This window comes from Archocentrus centrarchus, chromosome 13 (assembly GCF_007364275.1).
Source record: "Archocentrus centrarchus isolate MPI-CPG fArcCen1 chromosome 13, fArcCen1, whole genome shotgun sequence".
NCBI lineage: Eukaryota > Metazoa > Chordata > Actinopteri > Cichliformes > Cichlidae > Archocentrus > Archocentrus centrarchus.
In genome coordinates, this window is record NC_044358.1 from 42,528,460 (window position 1) to 42,548,792 (window position 20,333).

Genomic DNA, 20,333 nt, shown 5'->3' on the forward strand with positions numbered 1-20,333 from the left:
GAATGGGTCCAGCGTGGTAACGTGATAGGATGCCATCTGTGCAACAAGTCCAGTTGTGAAATTTCCTTGCTACTAAATATTCCACAGTCAGCTGTTAGTGGTATTATAATAAAGCAGAAGCGACTGGGAACAACAGCAATTCAACCATGAAGTGATAGGCCACGTAAACTCACAGAGTGGGGTCAGTGGATGCTGATGTGCAGGTGTCACCCACTTTCTGCAGTCAATCACTGCAGACCTCCAAACTGTAGTCTTCAGATTAGCTCAAGAACAGTGGGGTTGGGTTCAGCCCCTTATTTCCAGTGAAAGGAACTCTTAATGCTTCAGCATACCAAGACATTTTGGACAATTCCATGCTCCCAACTTTGGGGGAACAGTTTGGGGATGGCCGCTTCCTGTTCCAACATGACTGCACACCAGAGCACAAAGCAAGGACCGTAAAGGCATGGATGGGTGAGTTTAGGGTGGAAGAAGAGTCCTGACCTCAACCTGATAGAACACCTTTGGGATGAATCAGAGCGGAGACTCTCAGCCAGGCCTTCTCATCCAAAATCAGTGTCTGACCTCACAAATGCGCTTCTGGAAGACTCGTCAACACTCCTAAAACTTGTGGAAAGCCTTCCTAGAAGAGTTGAAGTTGTTATAGCTGTAACTATGGATTAAAAATGGGATGTTGTTCAAGTTCACATGCATTTGAAGGCAGACAAGCGAATACTTTTGGCAATATAGTGTAAGTGCACAAACTAGTCTAATAAGAACATCAGCCGTGTTTGTGCACATCTGTAAAGATTCACTTATGCTGTATACAGGCTGTAATTGTGACATGTGGTGATGTTTCTATGGCCTCTCATGGCCAACTGTTGATTACTGCATCTTTAAGAGCCAGAAACTCTGAGCTGTCCTCACTGCAAGAACATCCTGTGTACGGTCTGTGTTTGATGTGTAAATAAAAATCCTGCAAAAATAATTTCACATCAATCTGATCTCTTGTAGAAAAGAATGTCAGACATAATCACAAATTAGAGATTTTTTTTCTTTAGCCTAATGATATCAAGAAGAAACAGTGACTGTAGCAGATAGTTTCCATTAAGTCATGCATCTAAAAAATAGACTGAGATCAACAGAGAGCGTTTCTGTACACAGAGTCTTTATCTGTGCCAGGCAGCAGTGAGACTCAGTGGGTAATACCATTATTCATGTGGCTACAAGAGGTCACTGGTCCACTGCGAACAAATATGAGTCACAAACAGATGACAGTGTTGAATCGTGGAGGAGGCCAGGCTGTGCATGAAAAAGGCAAAGCATCAGTCCTACTTTATCTGATTCCAGTGTACTTAAGCATGCATATTCAGCCATGCCAGTGCATTTAAAGCATGACTGGTGAGGTCTTATGCCACATTCAGCTGTGGCTTTACTTCATGGACACGAACAGCAAAGGTTACATTTGAATTTCTTGGCTTCACCACAGACTGAGCTACGTAATACAAAAAGAATGATCATTTTTCTACCAGTATGTGCTTTGTAGATGAGAGTGGACAGACCCCAGCTTTTGCTCTTTTTTTTTTTTAAACAAGAAGGTGCTGGGATGTAAGAGTTTTGGTTCATTACACCATCTGGCCTCAGAAATTCACAGTTTCTTCTAAGCCTTCTCAGAGCACATCATTAAAATCCGACTGAATCACCTTTTCTCCGGCTCTCACAGCATCGCCAATGGTTGTGTCATAATCTCCTATATTTTTAGGAATGGATGTTTCATTGTTTCCTCTTTTCTTTTCTGTGCGCTATTAGCAGTCATTGTAAAGGCAGCAACAGTCTCTGGGTGACCATGCTGTTCAGAGAGTACAATTTCAGAACCTGGTGTAGAGGGCAGAGAGGATGATTCATAGGACGAGTCGGGGGAATGAGGGGAAAAGATTAGGATTAAAATGGAGAAAGAAAATAAATCCAAGCGTTTTCAAATGTTGAGATTAATTTTGAAACTTCATTATCTCCTGATTGTACGTTATAGCTGGCATTAATATTTCAATGCTATTCTGATTAACAAATGGAAGCTCAAATTCAAAGAGCACTTTTTAAAGGTGGTGTTGGCAAGAGTGTCGAGACATGAGTTCAAATGTGAGCACAAGAGTATAGATCCACTCACTTGGTGGATACAGTCATAAAAATGCAGCACTGGCATAATACTGAACTTCACAGGACACAAATCAAATGGAAAATTATACCCATGGGGGATTTACTGCACACTGTCAATGGTACAGGGGGGAAAAGGGGGCAAAGGAAAGACAAAACCCAGGCAGTAGACAAATCTGGGCCTATTCTGGGCTTATGGCTTAGCTACAGTACTAACTTTGTGTCATGGTCACTGACATGTTTTATGGCCAGTGCTGTGGGGGCCCGATGTGGTCCAAAATGTCCCAACACACCTGACAGCTGGTGCATAAAAAAAGTAGACCTGTGGCTGAGCTGGTACATATAGACTTACCTTCAGTCAGCACCCCCAATCAAACCTAAATGTGGCCCACAGAACTGTAGTTGTAGAAATTTATTGCTTTCTTATGGACACCTGTTTCTGCCACAGAAAATTTTTTTTGCTATCCATAAACCAAAATTTTGACTTATTAGCTTAAAATGTCAAGTTATTTGTTGAACTGTTGGACAGCTGATGCCTTCAGCCTCCTGCTTCCAGGTAACAACGAAATGACGTACCTTAACTGAGCTTCCTGATTGGCAGAGCTAACTCAAAAACTTGAGTTAATGAGCCAAAATTTCAAGTTATTTTCTCAAAATTTCAAAAGAAAATAATGGATGGGAATTTATTTATCTGGATAGATGAGAGAGCACGCCAAAGCTGTGGTCCTCCCTGAAGAATAAATAAAACTCAAAAACTATTATACTTGTAAAAAAAAAATACACTCAAGTGAGTTTACAAAAAAAAAAAGCTGCATGTACTAGAAATATCAAGTTAAACATTTTCCAAATAATCAGTTCAATGAGAGTGGTTCAGGAAATGTAGAGTTCACAGCTGACTCAACTTCTATGAGCAAAGACAGTATAAAAGATGGAAGTAGGTTCCAGGTTTGAAAAGCTGAACCAGTGTGGAAGTACCTTAAATCTTCAGTCATCAGGAGGTGGTTGCAGAACGATTACTGGTCCTACAGAAGTCTATGGGAAAATGGCCCTCAGCCCTCACGGCTCAGTCACTCATTTCAGGTCATGATGAAAAAACATTAAGTCCATTTCCTTTTGGCTCATAACTTGTGATTGACAAGCTGTGAGCTACAATAATAAGCATGCAGTTTCAGATCCACCCCTCGCTCGCCACATCTGGTTATGCAAATGTTAACGGGAACCACAGATGGGATTCCTTTATTAAAAGGAAGATTTAAAGTACATTAGAAAAATGACAGAAATCAAGTGAAACACAATACAGTGCTCTCCCTTTGCCTGCCCCATCATGCTTATTTACAAGCTCAATTTTATTTTGGAGGTATCCTAAGATGGGTTTACTAGCTTTAATGTCCAAAATTCCCATTGATTTTTCCCTTTTCTGTCCATTGCTGCACCCCTATTTTCAAAAAGCATGATTAAATCAAAGTGGCATTGCTTATGTAAATAACTGGCATAGAGTGCTGCAGGAATGAGTCCTACAACATGGAAATGAGTTGGCATTTTTCCACTTCTGGTTCCTTTGTCTTAAAGTCAGTGGGTTTTTGGGGGGTGGGTGGCTGGGTTATAGGTTTGATGTCTAAATTAAAGTCTGTGATTGACAAAAACTATAAAGATGTTTTGTTCCACAACATAAAATGTACATGTTAATACATCACTTGTGAATTCTGAATCTATCACCTCTCTCAAATAAGGCATGTGCAAACAAGTGGCTTAAAGAGCAAATTCCATGTTGGTGACCTCAGTGTATAGTGTGTATGAACGGAGTTTATGCACACCCCCCCGCAAAGCTAGCAACATGCTGCCGAACATAGAGCCGCATTAGCAGTTAAAGAGCCACACATTTCCTCCAGGAGTTCACAGGTGACCTTGTTTTAGCCTTTGTAAAACTCCATCAACCTTCCTCTACAGTCAGAGCCTTTGTCATCAGTTCATCTAATATAATGCTTGCAACAAAAGCAACAATGATTGAGTGTGAAAGGATACAAGCTGGCAAATCGATGACTTCCTACAGGTGGGAAAATGGGTTAGAGACAAAGGCTGATATTTTCCAATAATTGCCTGCTTCTCTGTCTGATTCGGTCAAGTCATTGCTGGTCATTAGTGTCTTCATCATTTTCCTGAGCATTGCTCGTTGTCTGCTTCAGATTCTTAATTTTTTCCATCTCCTCAAAAATCTAAATATATGTAACAGTAATGCGCTCTCCGCCTGGTGAGGTGAAGCAGATGAAGAAAATGTAGGGGCCAGAAAGAGCAGGGCGAGGCACAGACAACCTGACTCAACAGTCAACTTCTCTCTCGGCTGGCTGTCAGAGCACAGGTGGGAGGCAGCCAATAAATCTGTTGGCACGGCAGCGACAGCCAGCCAGTCAGCAGGCGGCAGACACATGGACAGGCTGGCAGGGAGACCGGCACAGAGACAGACAGACAGGCAGAAAGAAGACAGAGGAAAATAGACGACATGACAAGGTACAAGATGTGCTCCTGTCTGAGGTTAACACCAATTGTGTGTGTGTGTGTGTGTGTGTGTAGGTTAGAGTGTGCCTTGAGTTTCCATGGCAAACAGTGTTGTGGTCAAGCAAAACCTCAGCAAGACCTCATTATTTCCCTTCCAACATCATGAAAACTAGATGAGCCATTTGGGAGAAACACAACAATGCAAGACCAAACAAATTCTGTGGAGGTCAAAAATGACCAGGACCTTAAAGGACACTGAAGGTCTGTATTCATTTTGTGCTCCATTAATTTTGTTTTTAGCTAGAGAGCTTAATTTACTCACAAATTAATGTATCAGTTTACTCCTGGTAGTAATGAGGGCCAAAATAAGATTTAATTAACAGAATGAAGTAGCTGCGTTAGTAATGTGGCCTTAAGCTCTGAATGTTTAGCAATGATATTTGTGGAGAGTGTTGGTGTGTCCTCGGGAGCTGCTGAGTTTTTCTTTTCTCCATCTGCTTCTCTGTGTCCTGGCTCATTCTTCCCACCCAGACTACAACTTCAACCAAACACAGCTGATGGGCATGTGAAGCAAATGTCTTTTTAAAGAATGATGTCTTGTTTAAATGTTGCTAAAAAAAGTAAGTAGACCCTGGGAATATATGCTGTCACATTGTTTACCTCACGGCTTTCGCTGCAGGGGTCCTAAAACCTCAGTGTAAAGCAGAGAGGACGTCTGCTGGCTGCTCCACACGTTCAGCTGTGCAGCTGCCTCATTTTAAGCTACTGAGAGGACTTATTGAGGACACTGAAAGGAGCTGTTGTTAAGCAGCCAGACAACTAACAGTAAGCCTCGATTCACAACTTCTCCTCTCAATGAATAGACAATAAAAAACTGCCAGCCGTGATTTACATTTTATATATGGTGCTTCTATAAAGCAGCAATGACTGCTGAAGTGTCTTTTTTTTTTATTATCAGATACCCAGAGCTGCGAGACCCGGCTGGATCTGATCACGCCCTCCTCCATGTCCAACGCACTCTCAGTGATGTAAGACTCAAATCTGGGAGCCGGACAGCTTTTAAGTCTTTTTATCTGAAAGAAGCGAACGACTGTGCACCGCAGAAGGCAGAAGTAGTCTTTTTTTGGAGGCTCACCAGCTTTTCAAAGTTTTCCTTCATTTATTAAAAAAATCTAGGCTTTACAGGTTAGGAGTTGAGAGCAAGTGAAAGAGTTAGTCACTTCTGAGTCATGATGTTGGCTGCTCAGTGTTTCTGTGTTTATTAGTGGGTGGAGATTACATTACAAGTGTTATGGAGATTTTATAGTCACCTCAGAAATTATTACAAATTTCTGCTGTAAACGTACATTAAAAAGCACGTTTGCAGCCTGGTACAAAAAGCAGAAGAGTGCAAAGAGCTTGTCCCTCGAAGTGGATCATCATGCACTGTTCACATTTAGCACATGTGATGCTAACCGTGAACAAATCGTGCAGAGCTGTGCCTGCATTAGTAAGCAACATAGCTAACTTCACATCCCTCATGCAGGTACAACGAATGGTGTGAAAGACTTTATTTTGTTTCTAGGAGACATGCTTGAGTCCGGTGAATAGACACCTTATTCTTCTGCAAAGGTGTTTTAATTAACAGGAATGTAGCACAGCATAAAGGTGATAACAGTGCCCTGTTGATTTAATTTTATGTTACTTTTTGGCACAGGTTTTTTTTTTAATAGGCTTTATTTTTCTTCTAAGTGATGCACTGAATTTAGGCAAAGAAGGAGGGCCAATTTTATTTTGATGCAAAGATTTGTGCATTAGTCGCACCGCATGGATGTGACAGAGGGACAAAAACATTTTTGGTTCTAAAAATCAATTAATAATTGTGTCAAATAATCACAATAATCATTTTGACCAGAATCCTGCAGCCATCCTCCAGCTTATTTTCCCGTTCATAACAGCTATACGGGGTTGATTTGAGTTGAAATCGGAGGTTTGGCTTCTTGACTGACATGTGTGCGGTCACAGGCAGCTGTAGCTGAACACTGTCTGCTGCACAGTGAGTTAATTGATTTATAACTCATCCATGTGGATGCTGGAGCATGTTTAACTGCTGAACCATACAGCAGACTCAGAAGCAGTCAAGTCGGTATCTCAGTTTTAATGGTCAAAAACTTGGGCCACCCGGAGGCAGACAGTTCAGGGAGCAACTGATCAATAGGTCATGCAAGAGACAGGGACAGGGCAAAAATAGTGGTCAAAAAGTGGTAGCAGGTCACAGACAGGAACATGCTGGAAATTTTGACAAAATTCTGAGACAGTCTGGCAGGGAACAAAGGGAAACATATGAACTGGGTGAGCAGAAAATTACCTGTGGTCCAGCCTGTGGGTGGATAAACTTGAAATGGGACCGGACCTCCTGGCTAGAAGCTACTGACTTTCAAAATAAAATACATGCAGCACATTTAAAAAAAATGGGACTGCAGAAATCTGTAAGGTCATTTGAAACAACATCTAATCTCAAAGAATCTGGGAAGACTGGGTTGTTCGCAGAGACTCACGTCAAAGAAGGTACTGTTAGTAGATGTGCTGTTTATTTCAATTTTGTAGAGTCTGCATGAAATATTGGTAAGGTATCATTCATAAGTTAAACATAGTCTAATTTCAGTGAGGTTTAACCATCTCTTCACTAAGAAACTATATATTTCTAATGTCAGGACTGATTGCTGCTAGATGCAAAGTGTGAAAAAAAAAGGTTTCTTCATTTTAATCCACAGGCAACCCTAATTATACATATGTATCTCTAGATTTTTCCATATAGTGTCATACAACTGCAGTATGTATCTTAAACCTGTAGTGCAACTTGTAATTTCTGGTTCTGTCACTCGCTCACTGGCGTCTTCAGCAGCTCCACTGTGCAACAGGTCAATTATGAATTTAAAGATTCCTTCTGGTGAACTATACTATTGTATTAACGATAAATTAATGTGTGTAAATTTACATTTTTTAGAGGTTTTTACAGTTTCAAGATTTAACATTTCAGTCTGACTTTCAATAAAAAAGCTGTTTAATATATTAACTTGTAACCTGTATTATTATTCCAACCACTGCTGAGTCATTTATAACTCTGAGTGTTGTGTTCATCCCACTCTATAGAAAAGAAACTGATCTAGCAGTAGCTACCTCATTTCTATGAGTCAGTTATGGCAACATAAACTCAGAATCTATATGTTGCGCTGTGATTTGAATCATTACATGCTCTAACTGACATAAAGAGTCAAAGAGTATATATGAGTCAGTTCACTGGCTAAACAGCCCACATCCACCCTTGAGCTGCTTAACCGCCTGTTGCTGTAAGAATGTAAGAAGCAACTTATAGTAAAAAGGGTTTTCAGGTTTGAGTTCCTTTCAACTGTGGACAGCTGAGAAAGACCCAAAACCAAAAGCAGCAGACTGACCAGGGTTTTACACAGCTGGAACACAGCTGCACAAAGCTGCTGCATGGAAAGATCACACACAGAGACACGGGTGTTCTTCACTGCCGTCAGAATTAACAGCCCGGTCTCAGAGCGAGTCTGTTTGTTCATGTTCATGGACACAAATTGTCATGTTTTTTTCATGATAGCACTCATTTTTAATTTTATTCCAACAGGAAGTATATTTCATGTCTGCAGACCATATGTTTTCCAGATATCTGGTTGCTCAGATAAAGGCAACCAAGAAAAAAAACGCTTTAAAAAGAGCAGCAACCCGAGCCGTGATCTGTTTCTAAACAGCAGTTTTAATGCCTGAAGCTAACCAAGACCTTTTATTATGCTAACCCCAACCAAATTGTTTCTAATGCCTAACTCCAACTGATTAATGTATAATGAATTAGTAACTTTTTTTAAAAAACAGTACAAATAAAAGGTAACTTCAGCTGCTCCATTGCCAAGGGGTCACCACAGTGGATGTATTAAGGACAGATTTGACGCTTGAGAGTAAGAGGCACTAAGAGTACCGTAGACCTGTGTACAGACCGTCTGTCTGCTAGGCCATACCACAACTAATTGTACTTGAGTTCTGGTTAGTGTAATTCTAGTAGTTTATTAGTCTGCACCCAAGCTAACACAGCAAGTATAATAACTTCTGACTCCAACAAACTAACATGGCAGCAGCCAAAACAATACCGTAGAGGATTCAAAATGCAGAGTCCAGAAACCAATGGATGACATCACTATGGCCACGGCCATCTTTTATATACAGTCTATAAATGTGACAAACTGATTGTTTCCAACACAAGGAGCTGAAGAATGATGCAAGACAGAGGCGGCAAGCAAAATAGTTAAAGTTACGTTCAGTTCAGGTTTACTTTGTGGTCATTTTACCAATATACAACTATACTGTACTGGCCTTACAGCAGGGATCCTCAAATCCAGGCCTCGAGGTCCAGTGCCCTGCAGGTTTTAGATGTTTCCCTGATCCAACACACCTGAATCAAATGGCTGAATTACCTCCTCAGTATGCAGTCAAGTTCTCCAGAGTCCTGCTAATGACTTCTATATTTGACTCAGTGGTGTGTTGGAGCAAAGACACATCTAAAACCTGCAGGACACCGGACCTCGAGGCCTGGATTTGAGGATCCCTGCCTTACAGCCATAACATAGTACCTGACATTCAGTAAATACACACACACACACAAACACACACAAAACATAGCATGTCTCATTACTGTTTTAGCCCAAGCTAGCTCATTTATGATTCTTAGTGACAGAGAGCCCGCCTTCTTGAACATCTCCTTTTGTTGAGTAAATTTGTCTTTGTCAAAACCACTCTGACTGTCTCATCTCTGATTATATCATTGTAATTACTATGATATTAAATTACAGTAACAGTTAAATATATCGCTTTGTATGATATTTACCTTTAATTTAAGGGGCCAAAATAATTTTTTACATTTATTGTGCTAAAAATACTTTCGGCTGCTCCCTTGTCACAAGGGGTCGCCACAGCAGGAAGCACCGCATGATTGATTTGGCAGAGTTTTATGCCAGATGCACATCCTGAAACAACCCCAAAGGGGATTTGGGTCTCCAATAGAATCAAACCAGTAACCTTTTGCTTGCAAAGCAAATGTATAAATTATTACACTGTGGAGAATTTATTGTACTAAAAGCCTAAATGTCCACTTTATTTGACCATTCCATGTGCTTTGGGACAATCCTGTTACTTTGTTTTGCTGTTGTTTGTTTTGGTTTTTTTGATGGCAGGTATCCCAATCTTCCTGAAAAGTTCACATTCAGAAGGTTTGATCAAAACTAAGGCTGGATTATGTAATGTCATCAGAGTTCAGAATTCATTTTTTTCTTTTGAGCAATCCATTTTTGAGCTATAATCCAATCCAGTTGTTGATTGGATTACTATGGCCCACTAGGCCTTGCGGGTAATATTAACATCACATAGAGATTTAAATCAAAATGGGTCTTAAGAGGCATTGGTCCTAGCTTTTCCTCAAAAGCTGTTGTGTGAGGTTGCTGACCAAATAATAATCACAAAAAAAAAACATGAACTAGGCACAGAGACACGAGGGACACCATCATTTGGTGGCATCATCACAGTTTTTCATCTACAGAGAATCCGGTTTTCATCCTTTTTGTTGACTTGGAATGGAATTAAAATGAAGGTGTGCGTGTGTGTGTGTGTGTGTGTGTGTGTGTGTGTGTGTGTGTGTGTGTGTGTGTGTGTGTGTGTGTGTGTGTGTGTGTGTGTGTGTTGTGTGTGTGTGTGTGTGTGTGGGAAGATAGGGAAGCTATGCTTTGTGCTCTGTACAAATAGCTGATTCAATCTCTACTCTTGCCCTGAGCCTCGGAGTAAATCGACCCTGCCTCTCCTCTGGCTAATCACTCTGACTGGAGTTCATGACAGCCTTAAGTGCCGTCTGTGCCGCTGTGTTATTAAATCCCATCCACCAGTCCAGAATTATTTAAGATGATTACTAAATTCATTTGAATTTTCATCTTCAGTGATCATTTGATTCCATTAAAGGTGAGGCACAGTGGCTTTTGGGCTCACTTGGATAAAAGGGGAGCAACAAAGCATTTCTGTTGACTATGAAGGCAATGACACACGTGTGTGTGTCATTGCCTTCATAGTCAACAGAAATGACACACACACACGCACGCACACACACACACACACACACACACACACACACTCTCAAAGACACTCACCAAGAGTCCAATCTTATGGCCCATATTGAATTACTTCTCCCTCTCTCCACTCCTGTGGTGTGGAAACTGCTCTGTAGAGGAGGTGACACCTTGCATTTATGCTAACAGTTGAAGAGGAGAGATTTCAATTTCCCACTGATTCTCCTTTCTCACAGCAGTGGGGATCCTTTCTGCAAATGTTTCCTGCTACAATGTCAGTCTTCCACCATCTGCTCCCACCAGGTTGCATTTTATAGCAAGTCTCAATTTAGGTTGTGTAACACGACACAGGGATCAAATTTATGGCGCAGGCTCAAGTCCAGAGACACACATTTTTTTTCAGGTTTTTAGAATACAAATATGAAATAAAAATGATTTGGTTCAATGATAGATACCAATATGATTATAGCGTTTTTTGTTTTTTTTAATTCATTCATCCATTTTCTACTGCTTCATCAGGTCCAGGTCTTGGGAGCAACAGTCTAAACACAGATGCCCAGACCGCCACCTTTCCAGCCACCCCCAGGTACAATCATGCTGACTACCATAAAATAAGGAAATAACAAATAACAAATCAAAAAATTGTTACAAATTATAGGATAAAATAATTACAGACACAATAATACATGGAAATTTAAATGGTTCAAACAGCTGTGCAGTCACTCGACTTGAGACTCCTCAGCACAATACTGCTTCCTTTCAGTTTTGTGCGAATTAGCCTTTTAGGATATTGTGGGCTGAAATGAGATTGCCCTTGAGCAGTCTGAGTGCTTTACAGGCAACACATGGCCCGAGGCTCTAATAAGACCCCGCAGAGGCAGCTCATTTGGGCCATGTTTGCTGCAGTCTTATTCTGTCAGTCACTACCAACAGTTTGCAGCTATAGGTAAAGAAAGTTATAGATCAGCCAGTAAATTGACAGTTTCACCTTCACACTCAGCTCCATTTTAAAGGTACATCATCCGCACCACTGCTACAATACATCTGTCAATCTCTTGTGCACCCCCCATTTGTGAGCAGTACCCTGAGATACTCAAACTCCTTCACTAGAGGGAGAAACTCATTTTCTGTCCACCCTTTTCCAGCCGAGATCCATTGTCTGGAAACTGGAGATGCTAATTCCCATCCCAGGCCGTGCACACTCGGCTGCAGGCCTAAGGTCAGAGCTACGTGACAGTGTCAGAAGTTATTTTGCTAGTCCGAGCACACAGGGGATTTCTCAGTGTCAAATCCTGGACTCTGAAGACACTGTTGGAACATTTGGAAACTAGATCACAACCAGGGTGGCCGAAGGTGATCACACCTTCAGAAGATATATACATCACTTTTTTGCACTGAGACAGAGAAAAAAATCAAGTAAAGAATTCCCAGTTTTAAAGTTATTACGGTAACATTTATTTTTGCATAGAATTTTAGTCTAAAAGCAGACCTAACCTCAAACAGCATACGGACATGGTGCAAGTTGACTAAAGGTCATAAGTTGAGAAAACTAGAGAAAGCTGCAGAAGCTGGGGGTGCTGTGAGCTGCCAGCCAAGAGCTGCGAGTGGTGGCAACAATTTGGTGAACTGATCCAAGAAACTGAAACGCAACCCACTGTACGTGTGTCAGTGTCTAAGCGATATGGTCACGCACTTCTTAGTTACATCCATCATTATATAATGCCCCTCCCTCTCTTCTAATGTCTGATTTTCATGTTATAGTTGTAATTTCTGCTGTCTCTGTGTGTCCTGTAATTACAGAATTGTCACCAAAGCTGTGGTACATGTAGACTTGCAACCTACCCAGGCTCTAACCTGCCCTTTGTGTTAAATGAATACGCTGTATTCAGGAGAAACTGGCAGGCTATATAAGAATTACAGAATTGGTATTTCTTAGTAAAATAATTATTGACAGTGGAGTGTGAAGAGATGCAGAGAAGGGACAATTAAAGTAAAAAAAAAAAATATGAATCAAGTTGATAATTGAACAATAAAAGCTTCCCAAGTGTTACTAAGAAGTGAGAGTGAGCTTGGAGGAAGTTCAAAGGGAAACATTATCGCGGGAATGTTTCAGCTGTGTTAGTGAAATGAGGGTCTTGCTTCTGATTTCAGCTTGGCTCTTATAGACATAAAGACTCAAGCCTTGGTCTTGCCCTGCTACATCAAGTCAGACTCACCAGACAGTTAAGAAAGGGCTAAAAATTCATCATATTCCTTTTTCCTCTGAAAACAAGGGCATTCAAACAACTTTTTCCCACCTATGCAGTAGTATCCCCACACACCTATAAACAGGCTTGGATTTATGAAAGCGGGTTTTCTCTTTGATTCCTTTCTTTGACGACAAATCATTTTATCAGTACAAATGTTCAGACACTGGGGATAGGTCTGTGCTGATGCTCAGCTTGTAGCATAAGTATCACCAGCACACCAGAGCAGAGAAGTACAATTCTAACCATCATCAGGTAAAGCGTTCATATCTAAGTGTTCTGTAGAGTTCATTAATTATCTTGAGTGCTTTATATACAACTACTTTGGTAATGCAGGATTTTGTTTATAGCTGAGCTGAGCAGAAGAAGCATATGGATTAGTTATTTATATGTGGTGTTGATAGCTGATTTGCATATTGTGTAACACTGCTGTATATATGGGCTTTCTGCATAATGCAGGCGCAAAGAAGAATGATGAGAAAGCTAGCTGCTGAAATGCAAAAGGAATAAAAATTATAGCCACAGCTCGCTGCTTAAACTACAAATGCTGACTCATAAAGCAACACTTAGTCTTTTAACTGGGACTGAAAGTCACACTGAAACCCAGGGAGAAAAAAAAATGCACAAAAATACAGCTTAGGAAACATGTATGCATAAAGACAGGGATTATCTGACAGTCATAGGGAGGCCAACAGGGTAAGCGAGTCAGTGAAGGTGACACAGAGAGGAATGATTTCATCTCCAAGTGTGTGTGTGTGTGTGTGTGTGTGTGTGTGTGTGTGTATGGGAGAGTGAGAAAATAAAGAGGCACAGACATCACAGGGCTTTTCTTTGGCATCCAAAGGGGCAGCAGATGATGACACATTGGTGACACACCAGGATGTTAACAAAAACAGAGATACGTGCTCTACCACAAACACACGCACACTCACTCTCACACACACACATGCACACTCACACACACGCATTCTCACCAAGCCTGAGGTTTCCTCTTGAGCAGGCCCTGTCTCCTCCATCGAGAGTGGGGGCTGAGATGGTAGGTCAGCTGACGACAAACCTTCTCCATCGCCCCAAGAGAGTCTCCCTCCTATTGAACACACGCACACAGAGATACAAAATATCAGCTGAACTGCAGAGGACTGCCACAAAATAAGGAAAACCTTCCTGTTGACCGCATTGATTGTATTCAGCAATGAGAGCAGCTGGCTGTGTGCCAAGTTTCACCTTTTCTCTAGTTCACTCCCTTTACTTTACTTACAAAAAGTGAAAAAAAAAAGGGTTTCAAGGACTCTGGCCAGTATGTCCAACTAAATACATTTAAATAGTATATACTTCCCTAAATAATCTATGTGTTTAACTCCCCATGTTTGAACTTCACAAGCTTTATTTTAACTGACATCAGTGTTGGTAGACAGTGGGTAGTTACCTGCCCAGCAAATGACAAAGTTGTTTACTGATCAGTGAAATAGACCCACAATAAGTGACAGATGTAGTTTCTGGGTTTGAAAAGTGACAGCAATGTGGAAGTGACTTATACCTGCATTATTTTTAACGGCCAGCAGGGGGTGACTCCTCCAGTTGCAAAAGAATTTGAGGTGTATAGAAGTATAAGGGAAAACAGCCCTGAGGTTCCCTGCTCTGTGACCTATAAAAAGATTTCCTTGATGACTTTATGGAAATCTTAAAAGAGGATAAACCAGGAAATTCTCATAAGCTAATAATTTATTAGTCACAAGTTGTTTGGGAATGAAGGTGCTCCTTGGTTTCTCAGTCAGTTCCATTATCCGGCCATCATGGTTTCAGAATGTCAAGATAGCACCAAAATACTCACTTTGAGGCTTCATAACTGGATGTCACTAACCAATAGATACAACAGAGGTTACGTCCATCTTCAATATACAGTCTATGATTGGCAAAGGAAAGAAATATCTGAAGCCCCACTTACATAGGACAAGAGACCTGTCGGTGACCCCACGGCAAACACTGGATGCTAGGGAAGAATGTGTATTCCCCGACAACAACCATCAAGTGAAAAAAAACAAAATGTGAGTTTCAGTGTATCACAAAAGTGAGTACACCCCTCACATGTCTGCATATATTTAAGTATATCTTTTCATGGGACAACACTGACAAAATGACACTTTGACACAATGAAAAGTAGTCTGTGTGCAGCTTATATAACAGTCTTCATACAGAGCAACAATTCATCTTTTAAGATCCTCAGAGTTCTTTGCCATGAGGTGCCATGTTGGAACTTTCAGTGACCAGTATGAGAGAGTGTGAGAGCTGTACTACAAAACTGAACACACCTGCTCCCTATGTACACCTGAGACCTAGTAACACTAATGAGTCACATGACATTTTGGAGGGGAAATGACAAGCAGTGCTCAATTTGGACATTTACAGGTGTAGTCTCTTAGGGGTGTACTCACTTTTGTTGCCGCTGGTTTAGACATTAATGGATGTATATTGAGTTATTTTGAGGGAAGAATAAATTTACACTGTTATATAAGCTGCACACAGACTACTTTTCATTGTGTCAAAATGTCATTTTGTCATTGTTGTCCCATGAAAAGATATAAATATATGCAAATATGTGAGGGGTGTACTCACTTTTGTGATACACTGTGTGTGTGTGTATATATATATATATGCATTAAATACATGCATGTAAACTGTATGCAACAGGTATATGGTTCTGATGTTGTCAGTTAAGGGTGCTGCCATGAACACAGCTGTATACACATTAGAGTGAGGCAGATGGAGGAAACGTCATATCTGACATCAACACAGAATAAAACAGGGCAGTGAGGAGTTACAGCAGCCAACAGGAACCGACATAATTCAAGGATACAAGGACCACTGGAGCAAAGAATTAGTAAACACACCTTCTGTCAGCGTCAGGTTTCTGATATGACAGGACACACACACACACACACACACACACTGAAAGTCTGGGGAATAGAACTCTACATTATGTGCTGATTGGCTGTCCATAATCACTCTCCATTTGGTGTACTGCATTACATTCACATTGTGCCATTAAGTCAGTGTCTGAATAGCACGTTTACATTCATATTACAATGAAATAGAAAAACGTTATGTATTACACATGTTCATGGCTTCCTTGCAAGGATGCTGTTCTCCAAGGGCAGTGAATGACATGTAAATGAGTGACATGTAAATTTTCATCTGTTGGTCCTGATACAAAATAATGATGACTCATAAATATACAACATCTCAGAAATTGCTTCTTAGTTTTTATCATGGAAACTAGGAAGCAATTTGAGAAACAGCAACTGAGATACTGATTCAGTCACCCTAACCCACCACCATATCATAACTTTGTGCATGTGTGTGTGTGTGAGAGGGAGAGAGGCTTCCACCCACACTGAAATACATTTATTCAGGTGGTGAGACAGGTCTCCTGGTATCCAGTACAAAACAGATGGTGGTGGTGGTGGTAGTGTGTGTGTGGGGGGGTGATATTAACAAAGCTGTTCCGTGTGCCCCATTTGTGAGGTGAGGACTGGGTATATCTGACCTACCAGGTAAAATACTGAAGGGCAGAAACTGGCAGGTAAAAATAAAAACAATTTCCTAGTAGAAAGAGTTTTTGAAAGTCAATGACTTTCTGCCCAGAGGGGAGCGACAGAGAAATTCATTTTTCAAATTACATGAAGCGATAATGACTTTCTTAGAGAAACTGTGAATATGTTCTTGCAAATGTATGTGTAGTCAGACACTGCAAAACAAGTTGAGAAGACATATTTACTGTGTAAATTCAGATTTTTAGATTCCCACATGTTGTGAAAAAGCAAAGTGCCAGAACACAACAAGCTCTTATTTTTAGATTCCCTATGATGAATATAAGTTACTGTAATTTTATCTCCAGTTTTGTTTTGATTGACTCCTGTTTGTCCTGTACAGTCAGAGCATTATGCTGCCAATACGACACAGAAAGCACAACTGCTAACCTGACATGAAGATAAACAAAATTAAAAATGTTTTATATTTTAGATTCGTCAGAGTAAGAACCTCTTGCTTAGATGACAGCTTTGCATATCTTGGGAATTTTAACTTCAACCACAGTTTTTAAGCCTTCGTCACCTTTTCTGGTTTTTACTTTGGAGACAGCTCTTCTTTAGACCTGAATTTTCTCCTGCCGTCTTGCCTTAGAGGTGCAGGTTTCTGTCTTGAAATACCATCACCACTTTATCTGCTTCACCTGGTGATAATATGCAAACTGTGTGCAGATTGCACAAACTTGTTAGTTCTGAAGGTTTCTGATTTAGTAACATAGGCACAGGGGTAAGAACAAAATAGGCGTGAGCACTGTATGCATATTTTAACCCTAATTTGTCCTAGTTGTTGTGTGGTGTTTTTCTGCTGGCACTCTTGGTACGGTGCGGTAAGAGTGCTCTCATGATGTCAACAAAGTGTGCTGAAATGAAAGAGAGAGAGCCTGTGTCGATGGGAGCAGCAGCAGCAGCTTTTCGACATATTACTGCTGCACTTATCACCATTTCTTCATTTTTTTAATTTCTTTCCTTCAGTTTCTCCTCTGCTGATTGTGCTTTCTTTCTTTTCTTTATTTCACCCTCTGTTCTGCTTCTCTCTGTCTTCTTGTTACATTATCGATACAGAATGCATCTATGAATCTTTCCAGTCTCCAGAGAACTAATGACCTCTCCATCCTTTTGCTCCCCCTCTCTCCTTCTCTCTCTCTCTCGCTTATTTATCTGTCTGCTTCATCTCTACCTCTTCCCCTCCAGGCTAGCCTCAGATAAAGTTAGTTTACACGGCACAAATGGAACCATTACTTTAGTCTCATTTTTCATGCTGCGGTAAATTACCGTTTCCTCTGTTCTGCAGATGAATTGTTTGGATAATTCAATCTTTTTGCTCTTGTTTCAGCAGCCAGGAGGGGCAGGGGAAGACCTGGCAGATATCTGACCCAGAATCATGGTCTGATCTCAGGGAGGAATCACTGATAAGACATCACAGATAAACTAACAGTAATGTGCATTCTTGAGCCACCCCTCATTTCTTTATATTTTGCTTCCAATGAGCATTTTTCACTCTCAGTCTAGTCCTTGTACCTGACCATTTTCAGAGGAATGTTTTTGGTTTGCTGCGCCACTAAACACTGACCTGTGAATCATTCAAGTGCAGAAAAGGCACATAATTCAAGGGATGAACCAGTGTTGTGTCTACACAGAAAGGACAACTTAGCAAAGAACCTTTTTTTAAAATGTATATTTAGGAGCTTTGTTAGCAGTCAGTCACAAAAACACATCATGTGTTCACAGTTCTTCAGCTGAATCTATTAAAAGTGCCTCACTGTTGAGTTACTGTTGCCTTCCTATCAGCTTGAAGCAGTCTGGCCATTCTTCTCTGACACGAACTGGATATTTTCTATTTCAGACCATTCCCTGTAAACCCTGGAGATGGCTGTGTGGGGAAAATCCCAGGAGATCAGCAGTTTCTGAAATACTCAGCTCGTCTGACACCAACAACCACGCCACGTTCAAAGTCACTTAAATCCCCTTTCTTCTTCATTCTAATGCTTGGCTTGAACTTCAGCAGGTTCCCTTGACCGTGTCTACACGCCTAAATGCACTGACTTGCTCGCCATGTGATTGGCTGATTACATATTTGTATTAACGAACAACTGAATAAGTGACTCAAGTGGTCAGTGAGTGTCGTTCACTTGTATGGAAAACTAACATACTAGCATGCGTCTAGGTGTAAACAGCTCACATGCTAACCACAGAAGCACCATAGCATCTATTTAAGCATCTATTTAACAGAATAGATGAGGAGAATGTGAGTTTAAGTCTGTGAGACTGATTTTAGACATTTTCTCAGTTGCTGTCCTCTAACAGATATTTAGCTACAAACTAAATATTATCAGCAGTAACTCTTACTAAATGTAGTGAATCTTTTGGGCTTGGAAATCATCTTTAATATCACCCATGTGCAGGGTCCATGCAGACACTCTTGTCCCCTACTCTGTCTTTCAAACTGCAGATTCCTGGCGTTACCCTATTGCCAATATTTCACAGGATGCTGGTAGAGGCATGAGAAATCAGTGTCTGGTGGTTTCGTGTGAAGATAAAAGCTCTCCATCACGAGATCCACCGATGGAGACTCTGCAGGGTGGTAGTGTGTGTGTCCAGGTCTGTCTGTTTGGCACAAAAACAGTGGTGATTTATGTGAACTCTGTAACCAGCTTCATCCATTCAGACACACACACACACACACACGAGCATGCCCTGTGGTTTGAATCCAGTTCAATTTAAATTACATTTTGACTTCTTTTCAGACAGATCCTAAAGAGATCCTCCTGCAAATGACGCATCTCAGCTGCAGCAGGAATCAGACTGGATGCAGCTGAAGTGTAATGTCAGTGTGCACTCACAGTGTCAAAGAAGAACCGGAGCGCAGATGATGCAAGATAAATAAAAAAGCGGAAGTAAATGGATGGATGGACGTAATATTTGTAATTACACCGCACATTTAGTTACCAAAAACACACTTAATAATCACATTAGTCCTGTGTGAAATGGAAAGTTCAGAACAGAAACTATAATTTCATAAACTATAATTTTCTTCTGACTGTGACATTATGTTCTCTGAGTCATTCTTTGTCAGACAGCGTAACTTCATGCTGAGAAATAATATCGTTGGCCATTACTAATTATCTCTCATTCAGTAATATGCTCTGTGTCTTTTAGATGCTTTCTAGCATACACAGATAGTTCTGTCCTAGGTCTGGTAAATGTTATTTACTTAACTTTGATGTTTTTACATTAATCAGTGTTTCTAAAAAAAAAAAAGCCACATTTACATATCTCTCAATTTCTCACTCTCGGGTGTCTTTTATTATGTAGAATGGTGACAAGTGAAATATGTTCGAAAGTAAAAACATATTTACGTCATTATGGGAACAACTTGGGAACAATTCTGTGAGGTACATTGCCTACCTGAGTATTGTTGCTGGAATGACATCATGAATATGCAGCCAAGGGACATCAGCAAGTGTGTGATACTACTGCATGACACTGTTAATTGTCAATATTTACAGGAGATTAAAAACATTACTGAGTGGTAGTAAAGTAAAAAACCAGGTTAAACTTCCTACAGTCAGTTGATTTCTCGTAGATGCTAATTTGAAAATCCCTGGTGGGGTAGTTTGTATGTGTTGAACTTCCTGTTTTCTGAAACCTGACATGGCAGGAAGTGATGTCACCCCATCATGATTTGAATCTTCTCTGTGAAGGCTTTCCTGGCTAATTAGCTAAAAAAAAAAAAAGGTTAGACGTCATCGGCCAAAATTATAATTTTTAATAACTCA

General features: G+C 40.6%; 1 protein-coding gene across 1 annotated transcript in view; it reads right to left on the reverse strand.

Moving 5' to 3' along the window:
- The window catches only part of lrrc75a (leucine rich repeat containing 75A), a gene marked incomplete at its 5' end in the record, with an annotated part of 76,041 nt that overhangs the window by 24,527 nt on the left and 31,181 nt on the right, over positions 1-20,333 (reverse strand). The window contains 1 exon segment of the mRNA XM_030744315.1: positions 13,948-14,060. Within this exon segment, the coding sequence (XP_030600175.1) occupies positions 13,948-14,060 (113 nt within the window).